At 42.3% G+C, this 22,684-nt stretch overlaps 1 protein-coding gene across 2 annotated transcripts in view; it reads left to right on the top strand.

Annotated features, from left to right (window-relative positions):
• The window catches only part of GRIA1 (glutamate ionotropic receptor AMPA type subunit 1), a 293,835-nt gene that overhangs the window by 155,355 nt on the left and 115,796 nt on the right, over positions 1–22,684 (top strand). For both annotated transcript variants that reach the window (XM_045791959.2, XM_045791960.2), the window contains exons 4-5: positions 2,111–2,295; positions 7,123–7,176. In XM_045791959.2, coding sequence (XP_045647915.2) covers positions 2,111–2,295; positions 7,123–7,176 — 239 coding nt within the window. The remainder of the gene's footprint in view (positions 1–2,110; positions 2,296–7,122; positions 7,177–22,684) is intronic.

Below are 22,684 nucleotides of genomic sequence, written 5' to 3'. Positions count from 1 at the left end.
CTATAAATGGCCAACAGACACATGAAAAAATGCTCCACATCACTTGGCATCAGGGGTATACAAATCAAAACCACAACAAGATACCACCTCACATCAGTCAGAATGGCTAAAATTAACAAGACAGGGAACAACAAGTATTGAAGAGGATCTGGAGAAATGGGAAGCCTCTTACACTGTAGGTGGGAATGCAAGCTGGTGCAGCCACTCTGGGAAACAGTATGGAGGTTCCTCAAAAAGTTGAAAATTGAGCTACCCTATGACCCAGCAATTGCACTACTGGGTAGTTACCTCAAAGATATAGATGTAGTGAAAAGAAGGGGCACCTGCACCCCAGTATTCATAGCAGCAATGTCCGCAATAGCCAAACTGTAGAAGGAGCCGAGATGTCCTTCAGCAGATGAATGGATAAAGAAGATGGGGTTCATATACACAATGGAATATTACTCAGCCATTAGAAAGGATGAATACCTACCATTTACATCAACATGGAAGGAACTGGAGGGTATTATGCTAAGTGAAATCAGTCAATCAAAGAAAGACAGTTATCATACGGTTTCACTCATATGTGAAGTATAAGTAATAGCACAGAGAATCATAGGGGAAGGGAGGGAAAATTGAATGAGAAGAAATCAGAGAGAGAAACAAACCATGAGAGACTCTTGACTCCGGGAAACTAATGGAGGGTTGTGGAAAGGAAGGTGGTGATGGGCATTAAGAAGAGCATGTGATGTGATGAGCACTGGTGTTATGTGTGACTAATTAATCATTAAACACTACATCAAAAACTAATGATGTACTATATGTTGGCTAATTGAATTTAAATAAATGTTTTTAAAAGGAAAAAAAGGCATAAAAAGCATCAATCTAGAGATGATTCTTAAGGCCAGACATCATGTTGGCCACTGTGGGAGGGAATAGTAGGGTTACAAGGAGACAAATGATATATGTACAAAAGATTGATTAATAATGCAAGACTGAAACAACCATCTGAAGTAAGCAGAAAAATGACCTCCATCTTCCCCCCAAAGATGTCTCTGTTCTGAGAATTTTTGGAACCTATAAATGTGTTAAATTCAATGGCAAGAGGGATTAAGGTTACACATGGAATATACGTTGCTAATCCACTGACTTTAGAGAGATTATTTTGGATTATTTATTTGGGCCCAAAGTAATCACAGGGGTTCTCAAAGGTGGAGGCAGAAGAGCCAGCGTCAGAGGGTGATATGTGAAAGACTTGACCAGTCACCGCTGGTTTTGAATTCGGAAGGGGCCATAAACCAAGGAATGCAAGGAGCCTGTAGAAGTTGGAAAGGCAAGAAAATCTTCTCCCCTAGAACTTCTAGAGAGCAACACAGCCCCACCAACACACTGATTTTAGCTCAAGGAGATCAAACTGACCTGTGGCAATATAAGATGATAAATGTGTTGTTTTAGACCAATGAGTTTGTGGTGATTTGTTACCACAGCAGTAGGAAACTGAGATACCATTCATGTCTCAAAGGTGAAACAAAGCTGCGTTGAGTAATGGGCTCCTCTATTACTTAACTATAAATCAGAAGAGAATAATTTAATTCAATATACATTGATTGAATACCTACTATGTAAGAGGCAAAGTATTGGGTACTGAACATTCATGAATTTGACAGTTATTAGGTGCCTATTTAGATGTCAGGTTGGCATATTTAATATGCAGCTACTAAATGCCCAATAATATTTATAAAACCCTTACCACGCATTCTTATTTAATCCTCATGATGACCCTATGAGGTAGGCATTATTAACACCACCGTTTTACCAATAAAGAAACTCAAGTTTGAAGAAACTAAGTAGTATGTATAAGGTCACTTAACCAATATGTTGTAGCATCAGGATTTGAGCCTTTGGTTATATTTTTAATCACGAACACTACTTCCTGCTAAGTTCTGGAAGTAGAAGCACAAAAGAGACCCACTGCCTGCCTTCAGCGAGCTCTATCTTGCACGGTGGGAGAAAGTTGAGCTGAGCATGGTGGAGGAGTGGTAGGGGAAGACAAGGGAGGTGGATGCCGAGTGGGGGCAGGGTGGTACCTGCGTATCCTGATTGCCACTTCTCCATCTTACCCAATTTCCAGGTCTGTCCGTCCTGCAGAAAGTCCTGGACACAGCTGCTGAGAAGAACTGGCAGGTGACAGCAGTCAACATTTTGACCACCACAGAGGAGGGATACCGGATGCTCTTTCAGGACCTGGAAAAGAAAAAGGAGCGGCTAGTGGTGGTGGACTGTGAATCAGAACGCCTCAATGCCATCTTGGGCCAGGTAATGCATGTAGCAAAGGCTCAGAATGAGTGAGGGCAGTGGTTCAAGAGGGAGCCGAATGGCCTTTTGCCTTAGATGTTACAAAGAGAGATCTCGACTAGATGACAAGGTGACTTCTTCCCCACCTTCTTAATTTATACATTTTAATTCTGAATTTTTATAAAATAGCACAAGCAATGGGAGACTGGACTTAGGGCTTCAAATGGTTCTCAGATCAGTTGACCAAAAACTTACCTCCAGTGTTTCCCTTTATGGTGAAAAAAGCAGATTGCATTGCATTTTAGAGTTTGTGAAATACTATCACATGGGGAACATAGACTGTAGAGCTAGATTCCTGGGTTCAGCTCTGGGTTCTGTCACTCACTGGTCTAGCAATTGGCATCTCCTCCATCCGGCCCACTGCCCCGTTTTAAGAGTGTAGGGAAGCAGCAAGCACCTCTCTACTGTTTCCTTGAATACACTCATGTGTCTGAGAAATCCAGTGATTGTACATTCTGTGAAAGGGCACTGTAACCTCAACAGTTTTTAGCTAGAGGTCTCTAAGCCATGGTTCTTCCCGTTCTCAGAATGATAACATGTACCCACTTCACAAGTAGCAGGCCTTTGTGTTGCCTTTTTGATAAACATATCCATGTGAACTAGCAAGAAAGATTTGGCAATCGTTCTTTAACAGTGCTATATAATTACAGATGGTAGTTTTAGGTACTTGACAATATGACAAAGCTTGTTGATGGCCTTTCGAGACCCTGGGACCCCCACCAGGAATCTCGCCACCAGCTCAGCAACTACTCGGAGCCCTCAGAAACAGAAAGGGGAGATTTTGAAAATCAGGGATTGCTTAAGGCATTAATATGTGTTCTACCCCCCAAAGTATGGATCTGGCCTCCCCTCTTGGAAAGAGAAACCAGCAAAAATTGTTTCCATGAGATGGGGATTCTCTGGGCCGGACTCAAAAGATCTGAATGATAGTTAAACATGGCAGGATAGGGTCATGGTTAAGAACAGAGACCCTGCTGTCTGTGAGTTAAACCTCAGCTCTACTACCTCTGTGATCTTGGGCCAGGTTTTTAGTCTTTCTATGTCTCAGATTCCTGATCTGTGAAATGGGCATAATAATAATTATGGCTTTCTTCAGAGGACTCCTATGAGAGTTAAAAGAATCTATTCATGTAAAGCACTCAGAACAGAGCCTGCCCCACAGCAAGTGATATATGTAAGCCCTTGCCTTGCCTAGTTTGCTATTTATAGCACCACCTAGTACTATCTTCTTGAGTCATTTTGTGCATAAGTGTCCTCATCTGTAAAATAGGAATGATGGCCCCTGTTCTACAAAGCTGAGAAAAAGATTGGATGAGATAGCAGTTGGAAACAGTACTGAATGATAATTAGGTATTCTTAATAGACTGGTGACTTGTCCTTTGTTGTTCTGTAGTAAAGACAGTAGCCAGTGCTACCATTTTCTGAGTGCTTGCCATGTACCAGACACCATGCCAAGTCGTTCCCAGGCATCACGCTGCCTCATCTTCACATCAACGCTATAAAACCACTTCTGTCATTTCCCCTAATTTATAAATGAAGAAACAAGGAACTGTACTTGCCTGGGATTTCACAGCTAACATGTAAGAAAAGCAGGAAGTCAAACTCATCTTAGTCTGGCTGCGGGGCCCAACCTCCCTAAGAATGTAACTTTTCAGCCTCTGCTGTCTCTAGCCACCGCCTCTGTCAAAAGACAAACTTATGATTTGTAAGGAAGTGACCTGTGTGTATGGGCATTTTAGATTGTAGTATATTAACTCTTTTAACTGTTGGATTCTTCTATTCTGAAAAGCAAGACCAAAGAGCTGCGTGGATCTTACACATCACTTGATTTACCACCTGCATTCACATTTTACAGATGGGGCAACTGACGGTCACGTTGATTGATTTGCCTTTGGTTCAGACAACTAGTTGGTAACAGTGATGAGTCTCAAATTTACATCTAATGGCTTACAGTCTGACATCTTGACATCATTCTAAACAATCAAACCCTTGAATTGAGATCTTTTCAGTCTAATACAAACGTCCTGCCTAACCTAAGGAGGGAAATGGTAATTCTTAATTCCAGGTAGGGTATTGCCTGTCTCTGTGTCCAGCCCCCCAACTAGAATACTGGCATTATGAAGGCAAGGATTTTTGCTTTATTTTCTTCTTTGTGATATCCACAGTGCCTTGAACAGTGCTTGGTACCCTGTAGGTATTCAATAAATATTTTTTGAGTGCCTGGAAAGAATAGGGAATCAATGAAGGCTCTAGGAAAGATCCCAAATAGTTCTGAATATTTACAGGTAGTCACTGGCTGGATAAGAGCCATTAAGCTGGAAAGAAGGGCATGTAGGGAGGCCCAGAGGACATGTGAGGGCTGGGGTTCATAGGTTGGCTTAGCAAGGTAGGTGGAGGATGCTACATGTCTACCGGGAGACAGTGACAGTCACATAATTAAGACTACTCTTGGAAACCATTCTGAAGACTTTGGGGTTTATTCCAATAGGGAGTGGAGAGTCAGTAAAGGTTTGTGAGCAAGGAATAGGGTTATTAGAATATAATGCTTTGTCAATGTATTAGACACCAAATTATATAGTACAGTCATTAAGTTCAGAATGAGTTAGAGATGAGAAAGACCAGGATTAGGCCATCCATCACATCACTCTGCTTTACTGTCTTCATAGTGCTTCTCACTTGCTGAAATCTTGTTCACTTATCTGTTTATATATTTACCATCTGTCTCTCAAGTAAAATGCCAGTTCAGCTTAGGGAGGGCATGAGGACCTTGCCTCACATGGTCACAGGTTTTCCCCCAGCACACAGCATAGCACTCAGCATATCGTCTCTGTTCAATAAATATCTGTTGCATTAACTAATCAGAGAAGGTTTTACAGAGTAGTTGGGATTTGAGCTCAGCCATAAAAGGTTATACATAATCAGAGAGAATGGAAAAGGACATTCCAGACACAAAGATTATGAATTAAAGCAGTCCAGTGGAAATGAGCTTTGAAGGAATAGGGTGAGCCAGGCTATGGGCTCCACGTGAAATCGTACAATGCCTTTACAACACCTCTCTCAGTTTGTAACCCTGGGGCATTCACCTCTTCATCTGTTTAGTGTGGGTCTCATCCCAGAAAGTGGGACCTCCAAGGAGGCAAGGACCATGCATGTCTCACTTCCCACTATAGCCACAGCACGGTGCTCAGTAGAAAGTAAGCACTAAACAAATGTTTGTGAAAAGAGGGAAGAAAGAACAATGGTTTGGTAGGTGAAAAAAATGGGTGGGAAGGTTGGCATTATACTGAACCGTATGAAATTGCTAATTTTTATCAACCAAAAGTCATCAATGTTTCTTATGTTTCAATCTGTAATTTCATCTTGCAGAGACTGTTCTTATCCATTGCCTAAATGTGGTAGGTTTTGAAAGATCTCTTATTTGCTGTTTTGTGCTTATTAGAAGCTGAATAGGTTTGGGTAAAGGTATCTTATTATTGAAAGGGCAGCAAACCGTTTGACAAGAAGATGGAAAAGTAATGGAGAATTATTAATAAAACTATCATCCCAATAGTATTTGAGCTCCGTGGCCTGGAATTTCACAGTCTAACCACTGTTTCAGAGCATTCATTGTGTGTGCTTGCATTTAATTATTCCCTACATAAAAAAAATATGTGAGCCGCTCTGCACATACATCCAATTAAGTAGATGTCTGAATGTGGATTTTAATAACCTTGAAAATTTATTCAGTTAGACAAGAAGCCCAAGTGCTTCTCATGTTTTATGCCTTCTTGTAAGAGTGCAGGAGAGGCACTGAGCAGAATGTACTAACCCCAATTTCATGATTAAAAAATAAAGAAATAGATCAAGTTAACTTGCAGGCTGAGCTAGGGGTAACCCAACGCCCATGCTCTTAGCTGTTTCTTGGGTGGTGTGGCTGGCTGCCTGAGCAAACCTCTGGACAATTCATTCCACAAATATTTTTCCTGCCCACAATGATTACAAAAGTCTGCACAATGAGGATGGAGGGGTTTGGGGGGACCCTGGCTCTTAATTATTAACCATAATTTGGTGTTACACATAAAGACTCACAACAGTCGGGTTCCTGTCTTGGCACTGCTGCAGGATCTGGGCAAATCATTTTCCATCTCTAGGCCTGAACTTCCCATCTGTACAATGGAAGGTTGGACCATCTGATCCTGACATTCCCTTCCAAGCTCCAGGTTGCATGGTCAGTTAATTCCTGGGTATCCAACTAGTTTCGGGAAGAAGGCACAACATTCAGGGAAAGAAGGAACTGGATCTGAATATGGTTCATGCAAGGAATTAAAGGCCAAGAACCTACCCATCTGACCATCCACCCACACCTATCCATCCATCCAAACAGCAGATATTGTCATGACAATGTCAGGGAATTCAACACAACTTAAGATTCACACCAGGAAAGAATCTATCCAGGGAAAGGCTTTATGGAAGAAGAAGTGAAAGAGCATTTCATCTGAATTTGGGAGGTTATGATAATACTCTTCTACCCCTAGTATCAGACAAAACTGATTTCAAGTCTTGCATCTGCCACTTAATAGCTGGATAACCTTAGGGAGCGTAGTTAATCTCTCCATACCTCAATTCCTCATCTGTAAAATGAGGGTATCCATAATGCCACCATCACTGAATGGTTATAATATTGTAGTTTGAATACTTAGGATAGGACAGGGCACATTGTAAGCACTCAGTGTTAGTAGCTATTATTATTGCTGTTGTAGCTTTAATTGCAAATCCGATTGATGAATCCCTTCCCATTGTGTTTTGTAGATCATAAAGCTGGAGAAGAACGGCATCGGCTACCACTACATCCTTGCAAATCTGGTGAGTACAGTGCATGGCTGGCATTCAGCTTATGCGTCTTTGCACATATGGGCTCTACCTTGCTTCTGGGGTCCCCAGCTAATGGGAACTGCATGGGTGGGAGGAGCAGTTGAGAGCTACAATGCTAACTTGCCTTGTCCCCTCCACAACCCCACTTGTCAAACCACGGCACACTGTTGGTAAACCTCTCATCTTCCTTTGAAGAGAGGGTCATCACAAGGGCAGATTGAGTCAGCTCTGCCCCTGGACAATAAGGACAAAACCGGCCCTCCTTCGAATAGATACAAGGTGTTTCCACCCCACTGTTCTGACCCTCTATTTTGACATCAGTGATAGTTTTACTGTTTATAAGTACAAAAATCACAATGATACTAGTGTTGACAGATCTTTAACCAGAAGCAGTTTTCCAACATGAACAATTTTATGTCAGTTTGGTTTTTATTCACTTTTCTATGTGGTATAGATTAAGCCTGTCGTCTTTAAAAAAAAATGTTTCATTTTAATGTATTGGGAACTATTATTTTCAGTGTTGTGAAGATTTGAGTCATTAATAATTTTTATTCATATTAAATTTTACCTAATAACATGTGCCATTATGAGTTTTCTTTTGTGGTCATTATTTCTGGCAGTTCTGTATTCCCTGGATCATGTTTTGACCATCTGCCTTTTTTTATCGTGGAGTTTAGGTCTTCTAGAATTTTATCCAAAGCCAAATGTAATTTTATTTTGCCTTTAGTCCCATTGTTTACATTTTTTAAAGAGCTTCATGGTGATGTAGTTCATATACCATACTGTTCAAATATATAAAGTATACAATTCATTGCTTTTTAGTATAGTCACACAATAATGAAACCATTACCACAATCTAACTTTAAAATTTTTTCATCATCCCAAAAAAGAAATCCCATATCCATCAGCACTCACTCCCCATTGCTCTCCAAATCCCAGACCCCCAACCCTAGGCACCTAGCAATCTCCTTTTTAAGTATTTGCATATTCTGGACATTGCATATAAGCAAAATCATACAATATGTGATTCTTTGTGACTGGCTTCTTTCTTGTAGCATCATGTTTTCAAAGTTCATCCATATTGTAGCATGTATGGTACTTCGCTCCTTTTCATTGCCAAGTAATATTCTATTATATGGCTATACTGCATTTTGTTTATCCATTCATTGGTTGATGAACATTTGGGTGGTTTTCACTTTTTAACTATTACAAATAAAGCTGCCAGGAACATTCAGGTACAAATTTTACTCTTGAGTATATACCTAGGAGTGGAATTGCTGGTTTATATGCTAACCCTGTGTTTAACTTCTTAAGGAACTCCAAAATTACTTTCCAAATAATAAGTTTTTATATTGATTAAAATATTTTAAGCAATAACACATTTTGCCAATGTTACAGCTTGGGCAGTTATCGGTTTTCCCCAATGGTAGCTTTTATACAAAGTTTGCCTATTATCCTGTCTTTGCAATTTTCTGTTTCCATGAAGATGTGATTTTTAAATTTTTATTTATAAAAAAGTGTATCATGTTAGTTTTAGGCATGTTATTTGGTGTTGATAATTTCTCTGAGTAGCATTAATAATTAACGGAACTAAAGATTGCTATCTTCTACTTATTTTTGGAACAAAGGTCATTAATAGGACAAAGGCACAGGGTCTGGCTGTATATAAGGTCAAAATTGCAAGATCAAAAAATGGGACCAAAACATCCTGCCTAATCCTTCAGTTCTATTACTCTTTCTGATCCAATCCCCCTTCTTAAACCGGTCCCTGCCTGAACCTTCTTTCCCTTCAAAGCTTCCTTGTCTTGGCTGTCCCAATATTTCAGGCTCAGGACCAGAAATGAGAAAGGCTCATTGAAATAGGTTAATTTAGCCCCATATGTTAATATCTAAATATGTCACATTTCTCAAAGATATTTGCCTTTTAAATGGCAGGTAGCTCTCCAGAGACTTTTAGGGAACAAGAGCCTCACCCTAAAAAAAAAAAAAAAAATGGAAAGATAGAATTTTTGCGTCTTGTAATGAAGCAAACTCGACATCCCTCGAATCCCAGCTCCTTAGTGCTAGAAGGGACTTCGGAAATCAATGTCACCTAAGTCTCCTTTGCTTGTAGAGAAGCAAAACCAGCAAGGTGAAGTGGCCGGGGGCACACAGCAAGTCAGAGATAGAGCTAGGCCTAGCACCAAGGTTAGTAGGCAGCATCCAATGCCGTATGTACTGTTCTAGCCTGCCTCTCTGTACAGACTGCGAGCACCCTGCTGCTTGAGAATACACAGAACATCTGTGGGGGCATGCATAATCACCTCTCTAGGGTAAGATAGAAATTACGTATCAGTGGCCTTGGAGTCACCAAAAGACCCCAGATAATTAAATTGCCAGCCTCCATCTGTTGCCAAGTGACCCCTTGGTCACAGCATCACTGAGTCAGCCCCTTGGGCTTCTGTATCCTTCTGATCTGCATTCTTCTTCTTCTGACCTAATGAGCTCTCAAATCCTTACAACTGCCAGCTAATAGGATGCAAATTGCATATACCATCCAAATACAAAAGACTTGCATGTTCCAATAGATTAGTTGATAATTAGGCTTCAAATTACTAATTAATTCAGTTCGAAACATAGGCGAGTATGTGGTGTGTTTTTCTTCCCCCTTCAGAGAAATAACGCAATTTATAAGATGATAATTTTTAGAAATTCCGCCACATAATTAGCCTGCTCCTGCATGGAACTGACCCCCTCCTTCAGAGTGTTTGTGATTAGGGTGTAATTATAGAGTTAGAAACCAAGGAAGCTTTTGAAAGGTTTAACAAAAGGAGGGAGCTACACACAGTTCTTTCTGCACAAGAGAAATGCAATGCACAAGCTTCGGAGTAGCCAACAGCATTTTTCTAAAAGATTGCTTTGGAGGGATTCAAAGAGCCAGCTTTGGGGGGTTGCTGGAAGAGAGGAGGGAAGGAGACTGTGGGTCAGAGAGGAGAGCTTTATGGACAGGGAGTAAAAGCAACCATGAACCCTCCCCGCCCTCCCAGCCCCCTCTTTGTCCAGATACCACCCTTAGCCAGCTCTGTGATCTTGGGCAACACTCCAGCCCTCAGTTTCCTTATCCAAACAACTGGGAATGACAGTGCCTGATCTGCATACTTACAGCATCACCGGGAAGATGAAAGATGTTGCTGAATGTCACCACGTTTGGGAAAGTTAAACACTGTTCAGCATAGGTGGGGGATTCTTACTACATATACTAAATCTGCCTATCTGTACATCACATATTGTGTGTGTATATGCATATATATACACACACACATACATATATATGCTTATTTACGTATTCATATTCTATATACAATAGGATAGATGTATATTTATATTTCTGTAGCACTGGTATGTCCATAAAGTATACTTGAACCTTGCAGAAATTGGAGAGTTATACCATTCTTTCTTTTTCTCTTATCTTTAAAGACAGAGTGTGAACGGTGGTGGGGGACGGGGAGGGCAGTCAGAGGGTGAGAGAGAATCCCAAGCAGGCTCCACGCCCAGCACAGAGCCCAACACGGGTCTTGATCTCATGACCCCAAGACCATGACCCGAGCCCAAATCAAGAATAGGATGCTCAACTGACTGAGCCACCCAGGTGCCCCTATACCATTATTTCTTAAAGAAGCACCGAGGCCCTGGAACCCACCAGAGGGCCAGACGATCCAAGCTGGCTATCCATCCTCCTCCAAACCCCAGTACTGACTTCATGTTCATTCCCTACTCTGACTTTGTGATCAAAGCAGACATCTACCAGTCAGGGCCCTCCAGAGTTATAGCTCTTATCTTTGTGACAAATAAGCAGCAAATCTTAGACCAAACTAGTATTTCTCAAAACAGAGGGCCTGTGGACCCCTACAATGCATGTGCAGAGTTACTTTTGGGAAACACTAAGCTAATAGTTAAATGCTTCAGTGTCACTAGAATTGTAAAAATGAGTACTCACATCACAGGACAAATGACCAGATTATTAATATTGATGATTAAGCGTTTCATTGAAACAAAAAAAGCACATTTTATTTTTTTTATGTTTTTTTATTATATTATGTTAGTCACCACACAGTACATCCCTGGTTTCTGATATAAAGTTCGATGATTCATTAGTTGCATATAACACCCAGCGCACCATGCAATACGTGCCCTCCTTACTACCCATCACCAACCTATCCCATTCCCCCACCCCACTCCCCTCTGAAGCCCTCAGTTTGTTTCTCAGAGTCCATAGTCTTTCATAAAAAAGCACATTTTAAAATGCTTATAGAGACCTAGCAGACCTCTGAGAATTTACAAAGGATCCAACAGACCCCAGTTTGAGAAACACTTGAAGGTGTTGATTCTCTTTCAGTATGGACCATTTGGTGCCTCCTCAGGGATTAATAACAGTAAAAGTAACAGCAGTCCTCCCATTTTCACAACTGTTGTAGTTTATGTGACATTTTCTTATGAATCACACCACTGGCTTTTGAATGTCACAATACTCCAGTGAAGTAAGCAAGGTAGAGTTCATCACCCCCATTTTACAGTTGTGGGAACTGAGGCTCAGAGCCATTATTTGAGCTGCAGAGGAGGAAAGCAGGCACCTAGTCAATGTAGTAGGGCTCTTGAGAATCTGACAAAAACCTAGTAATCTGGGCATAAGAATAGGGCAATCAGCCTAACCTGATGCCAAACCTCTGGGAGCCACTGACCAAGAATTCCTTAAACCCCTCGTGAATAACAATGACAATAATTACAATGGCAGTAACTACTATAATTCACTGAATCATTGCTACATTCCAGGCAGTAGGCAAAATAGTTAAATGCTGTCTATTAAACCATAGTCCTTGATAATATTATCCCCACTTTTCAGATGAAGAAACAGGTTCAGAAGGATTAGTGAATTTTCCAAAGTCACCAAGATTATAAAGTGATGGAGCTGGGCTTCCTCTCCAGAACTATAGAACTCCAAAGTGCACCTGCCTAGGACTATGCCTTGACCACTGAGTGTGGGGAAGTCGGAGGAAGGAGAGAGAGGGATTGGGGGGCCGGGGGAGTGGTCCTTGGCACAAGGGCTTGAGTTTGTCTACAGTAGGCCTGGAACTCAAACTTAGGCTCTTAAACTCTTATTGGATACCTTTTTAATTATACACTGATGGAATTTCATTATAATTATAATTTCTAGTGTATAAGGAAGCTGAGGGAGAGACAGTGAGCTCAGGTCACCCCAGGTCTCACTGGGATGTTTGGGGATCAGAACAGTCAGCCAGTCCCACCATGTAGTTGCATATTAACTCCCATAAAGTTAGAGTTGGAAAATTTGGTACAGCGGGCATAAATCAAAGCCCCCAGCTCTGTGCTGCTGCCCTCTGCTCTATCAGTCTTGAGAAGAAACTGTTCTTTAGTCTCCTTCTCTCCTCTGAGAAATCGGGCTCCACCTTCTGTACGGCCGCCCTTGCCCACTGTCTTCTGCTCCTCTCTTCCCACTGTCTCCATGCCACACCTGGTCTCCACAGCCTCTGGTTAGGCAGATGGTATGGTGGTTGGGAAGGGTAGTTTAAGGTCAAACAGACCTGGGTTTAAATTCTGGCTTTATATCTATTAGCTGTGTGACATTAGTCAAGTTACCTATGTGTTCTGAACTTTCGTTGCCTTATTTGTAGAAGAGGGAATGATGTGATATTATCTACCTCCTCATTGGTATTATGACTCTTAAGCAAGACAATATGTGTATAAAGTGTGTATAGTAAATATTTGGCCCAAATAGGCACTCAATTAGTGTTAGTAATTGCCACCATAACGATCATCGTACTATCGTCATCATCATTAGTGGGAAAAAGAAAAAGATAATTAATATCTGGGGACATGATACCATCTTTAAGGTCCCTCAACCCTCTCCCTAACTAAATCTCATCCACAACTGACTCACAGTTATATAATGTCTTCCTCCCTATTTGTCTTTAAGCTCCTAGAGGAAGAAACAGGCCTGCCTTATTCACTGATGAATTCCCAGGGCCTGGCAGAGAAAATTGCATGTAACAAGTGTTCTTTAAAAAGTCACTAAATGAATGAATGAGGGAAATGACTGCTCAGGAAGTAAACCATGTGTGTACCCACACATCCCATGCACTTACAAGCAAAATCCTTGAATTCAAAATGCTGAGAGTAGCAGAGGTAGTGGGAATATGAACATGGTCATGAATATGCACACAAGTAGAGAAAGATGGGCCTAGGAGGGCTTTTAACCACTTCCCATAAAGAGCCAGAATCTCCTCTACACCATCCCTAAAAGAAGCCTATCCATCTGGTTCCTACTTGAATGATACCCAGTGATGGGAACTCACACCCTGAGGTAGCCCTTTCTCTCCCTGAAGGGCTCTGAGGTTTCTAGTCTTGCTTGAAGGGGGCCCAGTCTGCCCTGTGCTACCCTCTCTGCACTTGTGGCACCACCTGCTCTCTCGGAAGCCTTTCAGAACATGGCTGCTGCCCTTCCACAAAGCAACTTGGAACATGTGCTTGGAAACGCCTACCCTGCTTGCTCTCCTTGGTGTTTGCTCCTACAGCCTGGGCGCCCCTCCATTCCCTCAGTTTCCTTTCACAGTACATGCTTCTAACAGAAAATCAGTCGACCATGAAGGGTGGACCAAGCATGTCCTCCAGCCTAGCACTGCACTGGGCTTCTATGAGAAGTTTCTCATATGAGAAGAATCACACAGCTTGACTTTTGTCCTGCAAGCAACGAGGCCTTGTCTTCCAGTTAGACTGGAACATGTAACTGAAGTTCTAAAGAATGAGACAGGGGGCGCCTGGGTGGCTCAGTTGGTTGAGTGTCTGACTCTTGATTTCAGCTCAGGTCTTGATCTTGGGATTGTGGGTTCAAGCCCCACGCTGGGCTCCACACCGGGCTTGGAGCCTATTTAAAAAAAAAATGCTAGAGAAAATCACAATGTGTGATAGGAATGCAATCCCCCATAAATGGCACCTGAGCTGCCGGAGCATGGTAGTCAGAGGCTAGAGAGGCCTCTGGAGGCTGCAGGGTGTCTAGGAAGGATGACAGTGAATCCATGTGGCCAGGGGTCCTGGGAAGAACGTATCTTTGCCCTGGTTTGAAGAAGCCGAGCTAGCACTGAAGGGTCCTCAGGAGCTCATCTCACCCAGTACCTCATTTTACAAACAGGCACATAAAGCCCAGAGAGGGGAAGTGACCTGCTTGAGGTCACTGAGAAGTTAAACATCAAAGCTGGGCCTGGGATTTAGAGCAGTTGTTTGCTCTGTTCTTTATGCTTCATTCCCCTCACTGCTGCCTCTCAGTTTCCACAGTGTGCCTCTGTGTGTGTGTGTGTGTGTGTGTGTGTGTGTGTGTGTGTGTGTGTAAGAGAAAGAAACAAGCAGAAACATGGGACCGAGAAAGAGGCTCAGAAGTGCTCCCTCCTGCCTCCCTGAGCCCCTGTCAGAGTCTCTCTTCACTGATGGGACCCTCCTGCAGCTTCCTTTTGTCTCTTCCATACACCCTTTCCTCCCTCCAGCTGCTCTCACCTCTCTCTTGTAACACTGAGAACACATGGGCTACTTTACGATCCTCAGGCCTGACATTGCAGATGCCTCTGGAGGCGAAGAGTAAGTAGGTGGGTGGAAAGCCAAATCCCAGATCCCGAAGGATCCTTACTTGCTAGGTGGTCCAAGCTTTCCATCAGGCAAGGCCTAGTCTGTTGCCCTTCACACTCATACCCCATGGTCTAGAATAATCCACCCCGAGTGGATCTGAGTGTTTCTGTGTCCCTCCAAGAAAGGTGAGATTATATTCCCACTTCATGAGTGAGAAACAAAGAGGGTCAAGTTGCTGAAGGAGCTCTTCCAAGGTCAGGGAGCTGAAGCTAGAATTTGAACTCAGATCTCTCTAATTCTAAAGATTAGGTTTGTTCCCCACCAGGCCACATTGCCCAAATCGGGGAAACATTTGCAACTCTGAGGCCTGGTATTCTGATTGAGCAGAACTGAGAAATAGACTCCTTTTCTCCTGAAACTGCCTGGATTTGAATTTTGACTCACCCTCTTACTGGCTGTGACTTTGAGCAAGTCGCTTCACCTCTCTGTACCTCAGTTTCCTTATCTGTAGGTGGGAATATGAATACAGACTTCACAAGGTAAAGATAAAATGAGCTATTTTATGTCAAGTTTTAGAACAACGAGTGCTGCAGAAGCCTGGGGTCTCATCCCAACTCTGTCACTGACTCATTATCATTTGCAAAAAAAGATATATATATATATATGAGAGTCTCAATTTGTTGAAGATTTGGTACGATGTTTTTAAAAGGCATAAATTGTCAATAGGACTTTTGCAGATCTGTAATTTATGGTTCTAGTTTTCCTGCCTCTCTCTGCAGTCCAGGAATATCAAAACAAAATTCCTAAGCCACATTGGCTCCCTTCTTCATAAGGGAGATGCTGCTCCATTAATCTCAAGCACTCAGTATGTATAGCCTTTGCTCTTGCAAACTGTGCATACCTTCGCTGATTTGGAATAGTCCTTTCCATGCTGAGTTAACAGATATTCCAGATATGCAAGACAATGCCTGCAGTTGCTCTTTCAGAGTGTGGAACCCCTTGCTACCACCAGCTTAGAAGCAGAAGGGACAGATGCCTCAGCACCAACCGTGGCCGGAGGTTGGGGTAATGTGTAAATAGAAGGGTTCAGTCTTTACTTCTTACTCGTCCCTCTTTTTAAAACAGAAAAGCAGATAATATGGAAGGAAGGAACATGGAGCCCCAGGAGCTGTGGGGCTCTAGGTGAGTATGTGCTATGGGCCAGGCATCACTCTAAGAATTTAACATATGTTACTATAGTTAATCCTCACCACAGTCCTAGGATAGAGATAAAATAATCCTTATTTTGCTGTGAAGGATACAGAGGCCCAGAACGTTAAGGAGCTTGCCCGTGGCCACACAGCTAGGAGGTAAAAGAGCTGAGCTTTGCATCCAGGCTGATGTATAACATGTGCTTCCTCTGGTTCCCTGCCCTTTGTCCTCTGAGTCTGAACCTCAGAGCATACGTGTTTTCTGCTCAGAGGGTTATTCCCCTCACTTTCCACCCGACCAAACGTCCTCTTTCAGGCTTCATTGCTTCTGGCCTTCCCTGAGCTCCAAGGTCAGGTTTTTTCATTAGCTGCTCTACAATTACTTGGGTAATATTGGCCTTTGTCACTAAACCTTAAGTAACTTGAAAGCAGGGATCACACCTGTGATTCTCTGTTTCATCCCTTTGTCTAATACGTGCTACTCATTATTAAGTACTCACAGATGAATGAGAGCGTGAAAGAATAACTAGAATATCCCTTTCCCCATTCCCAGATTTCAGATGTGTCCTATGCTTGGACTTTCATTCGTTTTTCACCAAGCATTCAATAGATACCTACTGTATTGAGACCCTGTGAACCCTTAAGCTGGCATTTCATCAAAAAGTGGGCTTTCTGCAGTCTTTGCTTGATCCTCCCTGGACAGGATGGTTTGGATCAATGTAAAAGGAAGATGTGGTTGGTTTCAAGTCAGTCAAGAACTCCAGGCCCCATAGTAGGCTGAATTTTGAATTGACCTTTGGCTCTTATTCTGAAGTGGCCCTGGCCGGGTGTCGCCTCTGACTGCAGCCAGTTAGAACACAGTGAACATGAAGGGAAGCGCTGGGTGACTAACCAATACCAGGCCAGATTATGTTCTTCTTCGCCTATGCATCAACAGCCCAGTCTGCGGGCCCCTGGTCTTCTGCCACAAAGTACCAGCATTTTATCCTAAAGCCCTGGACTGAGAGAAGTTGGTCTGTGAGACCCTGGCTGGCTTTGACAATGCTTTGGTAACAATGGACACCACTGGGGGAAATAGGTGTGATTGTGTGTTGGCACATATCCAAGTGTACAGCTCCCTGCCTCCCTGGTTTCAAATGCACTTGGATAAGTTAACACTAGTGGTTTTTTTCCAATACAGATGGTGTTTCAGCTGATTTAAACACAGCTATAACATCTTATTGACTTTGCAGGAATCCGATAAGCCTGCATGTTACCAGGGATTATGTAGGATGAGGACACATTTAAGTTTTGGTTGGTTAAAGTAACTAAAATAGGAAAATGTGAAGACCCTTATGCAGGCACATGGTGATTTGAGGACGCGACTGAGTCCTCAGCTCAGGAATATTCCATGAATTCACATATATCCATATTCATGTGCACACACCTAGGTGATCACAGAATTGCAGATCAAAGCTAGAAGAGCCCTTAAGAGAGAAATCAACTGGCTCAGAAGTTTCCAAACTTTTTAGTTAAAAGCTCTATTTTCAAATGGGATCTTGGAGAGAGCCCCAGCATGTAAAACAGAAACCAGAGCTGCTCTGGTAGAGGGAACGTAGGAATCTAGGACCCCCTTCTTCTGCCTTCTCCCTGCCCCAACAGGGTAACCTCTAAAATGCTTGCCACCTGGGAACATAGTTTGAGTGATCATCAGTGTAGCCAGTGCCCTTCTCTTGCAGATCAATAAACTAGTGCTGGGAGAGATTGAGACCAAGGCCAAGGGCAACCAGCTCCTACAGTTCAAAGACAGGACAGAACTTGTGTGGCCATCCCTAAAACTGTTTTCTTGACAATACTTATTTATGACCTCATTCAGAATATACTGCATGGAAAAAGTCAATGAAAAGCCCTCTTTAGTGCAGAGGACAAAAGCTGGGAGGTGACAGGATGAGAGCATGTACGAGAATCATGAAAAGGGTGAGCAAAGACATTTGCTATTTCTTTCTTTATTCCTCGGTGTGAATTGAGCCATCCGCACACTCCAGGTGCTGTGTTGTGGATACGGCGGGGAGTGTGGCCCCACCTCCTGGGGCCTTAAGGCAGGTACCAAAGGACAACTGCAGTCTCAGGGAGAGAGACAAGACAGGCCTCAGAGAAATAGAAACAAAGAGCTGTGGTTCGCATTCCAAGCAGCAGGTCACATTAAAGATGCTGAAGGCAAACATCCCGGTCTCCTGGAGACCGGCTGATTCCTTCCTACAGTTGAGATACAGGCCATTCCAGGTGCTTCATTGCAGGACAGGAGATGGAGGAGGCAGATTGACAGGACTAGCAGCGAGGAGATGGCATGTACAGTGCTTGGAAAACAAGCCAAGAGTCTTGTTACTTGGGACTGTGGTCTCTGCCCGTCACTAACCGTGTGATACCAGGCAGCAGTTACTCCATTCAGTTAAGCCTCAGTTTTCTCATTTGCAGAATGCGAATGGTAATAGTTAAGTACCTGCTTCACAGGATTGTTATGAATATTAAATGAGATAATACAAATAAAGCCCTTAGCACCGCACCCACTACACGGTAAAGGCTTTGATACATCTTAGGCACCGTGGCAGTTGTCATTATATTTTAGCCAAAATCTGCCTGCCATGACTTCTACTCATTCATGGGTACTGGCTTGCCTTCCAGAGCCTCAGCGAATAAATCTTCCACCTCTTACCCACCACAGCCCTCTGAGATCTGAACACATCCTCCACTTACCCTCTCAGTTTCCAGTATTTTTCAGGTTGATTATCCCCACTTTTTCCAGCATTCTAATGTAACCAGGCTTTTCAAACTGCACTTCCCTGTAACCATCCTCTCTCTGGAGCTGTCATCGAAGAATCTATCTGACAAGTGGGGGAAACTTGGCATGTTCAACTTGTGCCCTTCTGAGTATAAAGTACAGGTTCTTTGATTTATTCCAGCATTACCTCTTCTAGATCTCAAGGGGATGAGATGGAGGCAGTGTTCTTTCCAGTGTCCCAGGTTTGTTTAATAAACCTTCTTCCCGGCCCCTTTCCTTTAACAATGCTGGATGCTCCCTCTTCGTTCTGACGGGAGTGGTGTCCACGCAAGCAGGATGCTGAGGGCTGAACAGCTTATACGTGACCCCCTTGAAAGAATTCCAGAGAAAAAGGAAATCTGGCTTTGAAGATAACGCTTTTCATCCTCCAACAGCAGCCTTGCTGTCCACCTGCCTCGTGTTCTCTCAGGCGTCTTGCCTGGCCCACTGCCTGGTTTTGAAGCAGTTCCAGCAACACCTAACTTCTTTCGAGCCCATGATAACGATGATGGTGATAATAGCTAACGTTCACCAAGCACTTACTATGTGCCAGACGTACTTCTAGGTGCTTAAATGTATTCTTTTAAATCTTACAGCACTTCTATGCTGTAGGTGCTATTAGATCTGCATTTCGAAGACCTGAGAAATGAGCCTCAGAGAGGTTAAGTAACCAGGAAGCACGTAAAATCAGTTCTTTTGTTTCCAGCCACACGTGATAATTAATAGTCATAATGATAGCCCAGAGCCTCTTCATGATCCTGAAAGCATTTGCTAAATCTTCACAGTGACATGAAAGTATATCCAATGTAGTTATAGTGTTAAACATCTCTTTAGGATATCATAATTATTTGAAATGGCTTTTGATTCTAATCCTTTGAAAATTATAATTGACATTAGAAGGAATGCCTGTGTTAACTACTTAATTGAGCACTTTTACTCCCATTCTTTTCCAACAGCTGGTCAGCATTGTGCTGCTCCTACAATGACATGTAAGGGAGTCAGATCCTAACCCAAGCTAATCCCCTAACCAGCCATAGGGCCTAAGGTGTCTGGTGTCCTCTCTCGAGCTCACTTTCCTATCGTACCACGAGGGGTTTGGTCTGATCTCCAACATCTTTGCATCAGGCATCAGTAAACTGTGGTCTATGGGTCAGTTCCAACCATCACCTCATTTTGTTTGGCTCATGAGCTAAGAATGGTTTTTACATTTTTAAATTATTGGGAAAAAAATGAAAAGAATGATATTTCATGACTTGTGAAAATCATATGAAATTCAAATTTCAGTGTCCATAAATACATTTTGTTGGGACTCAGCCATGCTCATTCATTTACTATTGTCTATGGCTGCTTTCATGCTATAATGGCAGAGTTGAATAATTACAGCAGAAACCATATGGCCTACAAAGCCAAAAATATTCACAATCTGGCCCTTTACAGAAAATATTTGCCGACCCCCTGGTATAGATGTGGGGTAGGTGGGCACTAATAGACTTTAGATAGTTCAGAGGCTTGGGAAGCGTCTCGCCAACCTTCAGAGACTGGTGACAAGGAAAGAAACCTAGGGTGTTCAACCACAAATATTCCTTTAAGACAGAAAGCTGCACTGGAAGGCCCCTCTTCAGCAAGGTGAGTCATCTGTTCAGGGCTATTAGCTGTGTCGTCCACACTGTCAGAGGTTCTTTGTCCCTCTCTGGGCAATCTGGCAACACCATCCTAAAGCTAAGCTCGTGTTCCTCCACCAGCAAGGCAGTGCAACATACTGACAAAGAAGACAGATTTTTGGTTGGACCATGGTTTGAATTCTTGCTTGCTGTGTGATCTCAGGGGAGTTTCCAAAAGTCTCTGAACCGCAGCTCTTCAACATAAAATTGGGATGGATACTCACTCATCTCATTTATGCAAATAAGCATCTGGTGCCTACTGTGCGTGTTCACCTTTCAGGGCTGTTTGGGGGATAAAATAAGATGATCTATATAAAGCATTTAACAGAATGCCTGGCTCAGGATAAGAACTTGGGAAATGTTTAAAATAAATCTAGGGGTGACTGTTGACTAATTATTTCATTTTTCATGTTTAAATGACAGTAATCGCATCATTTTCAGAAGGTTGTTGAGATGAAGTTATGTAATGCATATGAAGTAGAACTTCAGCCATTATTGCTGTTTTTGTTATTCTTATGAGAGATTCTTCTGAAGCTCTGTTCCAGTGGAAAATTTAGCAGTGCCAGCATTCTTGATTTCTAGACTGGAGATAACAAAGGAAGGGGGGGGGGGGCTTCCTTAACACATCATAACAAAGTTTCAATACATGGGACAGCTTGTCTTCCCTGTTCTGCCACTGGCACTCCCCCCTTCCCAGGGACTGACAGGTGATTCCTAACCATCAAGGTACATAAGAATTATCTGAGGAGCTATTTTTATTTTTTAATAGTATAAAAAGGAACTTTATTCACATAGTAAAAAAGAAAAAAATATTACAGAAGGGTATAAAATAAAAAGCAAATGCTTGCCCTCTCCAATCTCATACTTCTTAAAAATAACTATCTTAAACTTTTTCTGTATTTGGTGATTCTGGTGGTTTCTTCCACATTTCTACATAATATGCCTTGGTCTCTTTTTCTTGCATGATCAATTTTAATCCCAGCTGTGACTCTCCATTAGAAAGATGACCAGTCAGCTCATACTACTCCACACATCTGGTCTTCAATGTTTGTTACTTGTGCCATCATTATCCTAATGAGTACCTTTATAATTTTAATACACTGAACCTTGATTTTTGATTCGCCAGCATTAGAGCTTTAGAAAAATACGGGTATCCAGTTTCCTCTCCAGGGCTACTGAATGATCATCCTTAGGGATGACTATTTTGCAGAAGTTCTCCAAGGTATCTGATGTGTCCCTCAGCTTAAAGACCTCTATCGGGAGAGCCTGCAGTACACCAGCCAGGTCATCTGCACTTCAATGAAGATAGTCAGCAGAGCATTCGCCTCATATCACACATTCATCAGACACATGTGGGACAGTGTGAAGTGCCACCGAGGTGCCAAAACAGCACACAGGAGCATAGTGACATCTCCAAAACTCACTTGTCACAAAGTATATCTTTTTAAGATTTTACTTATTTATTTATTTGAGAGAGAGCGAATATGAGCAGGAAGGAGGGGCAGAGGGAGAGGGACAAGCAGATTCCCTGCTGAGCAGAGAGCCCAATGTGGGGCTCAATCCCAGGACCCTGAAATCATGACCTGAGTCAAAGGCAGACTGAGCCACCCGGGTGCCCCCAAACCCTATTTTAGAGGAGAAACAGAGTCACTCTGTGAAGAGCAGCAGTTGGCACAGCTCTGTGGGGACAGTTGGAAGGAGCCTGGATTTAGGAGACCTGGATTTTCATATTGAATAACTCGAAGCATCTTGTACATTGATTTCATCTTTATTCAATAGCACAGTGTACAGAGCAATGGACTCAGTATTTGGGGGCATATTATAAAATAGGCAAAATGGCTCAAATAGAGTGGTGATGATTAAACTTCATAGTTTAGATCCTTAATAAAATATAATTAGCAATGGTACATCCTTATACATATTATATAATTAATATCACAGATAAAGCAGATAAAGAAAAATATTCTAAATACCAAATGTTACCCAAGGTTGTTGGTTTTTTTAAATAAAATGGCAAAGAAATTTAGAAAATGATTTAATTAAACCTTATTTAATGAGCATGCTCCAGGGAATAAATAGAATGAGTGAGTTGAACTTTGCAGTTAACTGGTGGGCAAATAGTTAACGCATTTATTTCCCTTTCTTAGCCAAGAGCACTTGTCTATACTGGCAGAATCCATTTTCTTGCATTATGGAGAAATCAAGCCTAGTCCCCATGAAAGACTCATTTCTTAGTGATG

The sequence above is a fragment of the Ursus americanus genome, chromosome 15 (genome assembly GCF_024610735.1).
Source record: "Ursus americanus isolate L20-20 chromosome 15, mUrsAme1.1.p, whole genome shotgun sequence".
Taxonomy (NCBI): domain Eukaryota; kingdom Metazoa; phylum Chordata; class Mammalia; order Carnivora; family Ursidae; genus Ursus; species Ursus americanus.
Note: the sequence above shows the minus strand (reverse complement) of the source record. Positions and strands in the feature narration are given on the sequence as shown.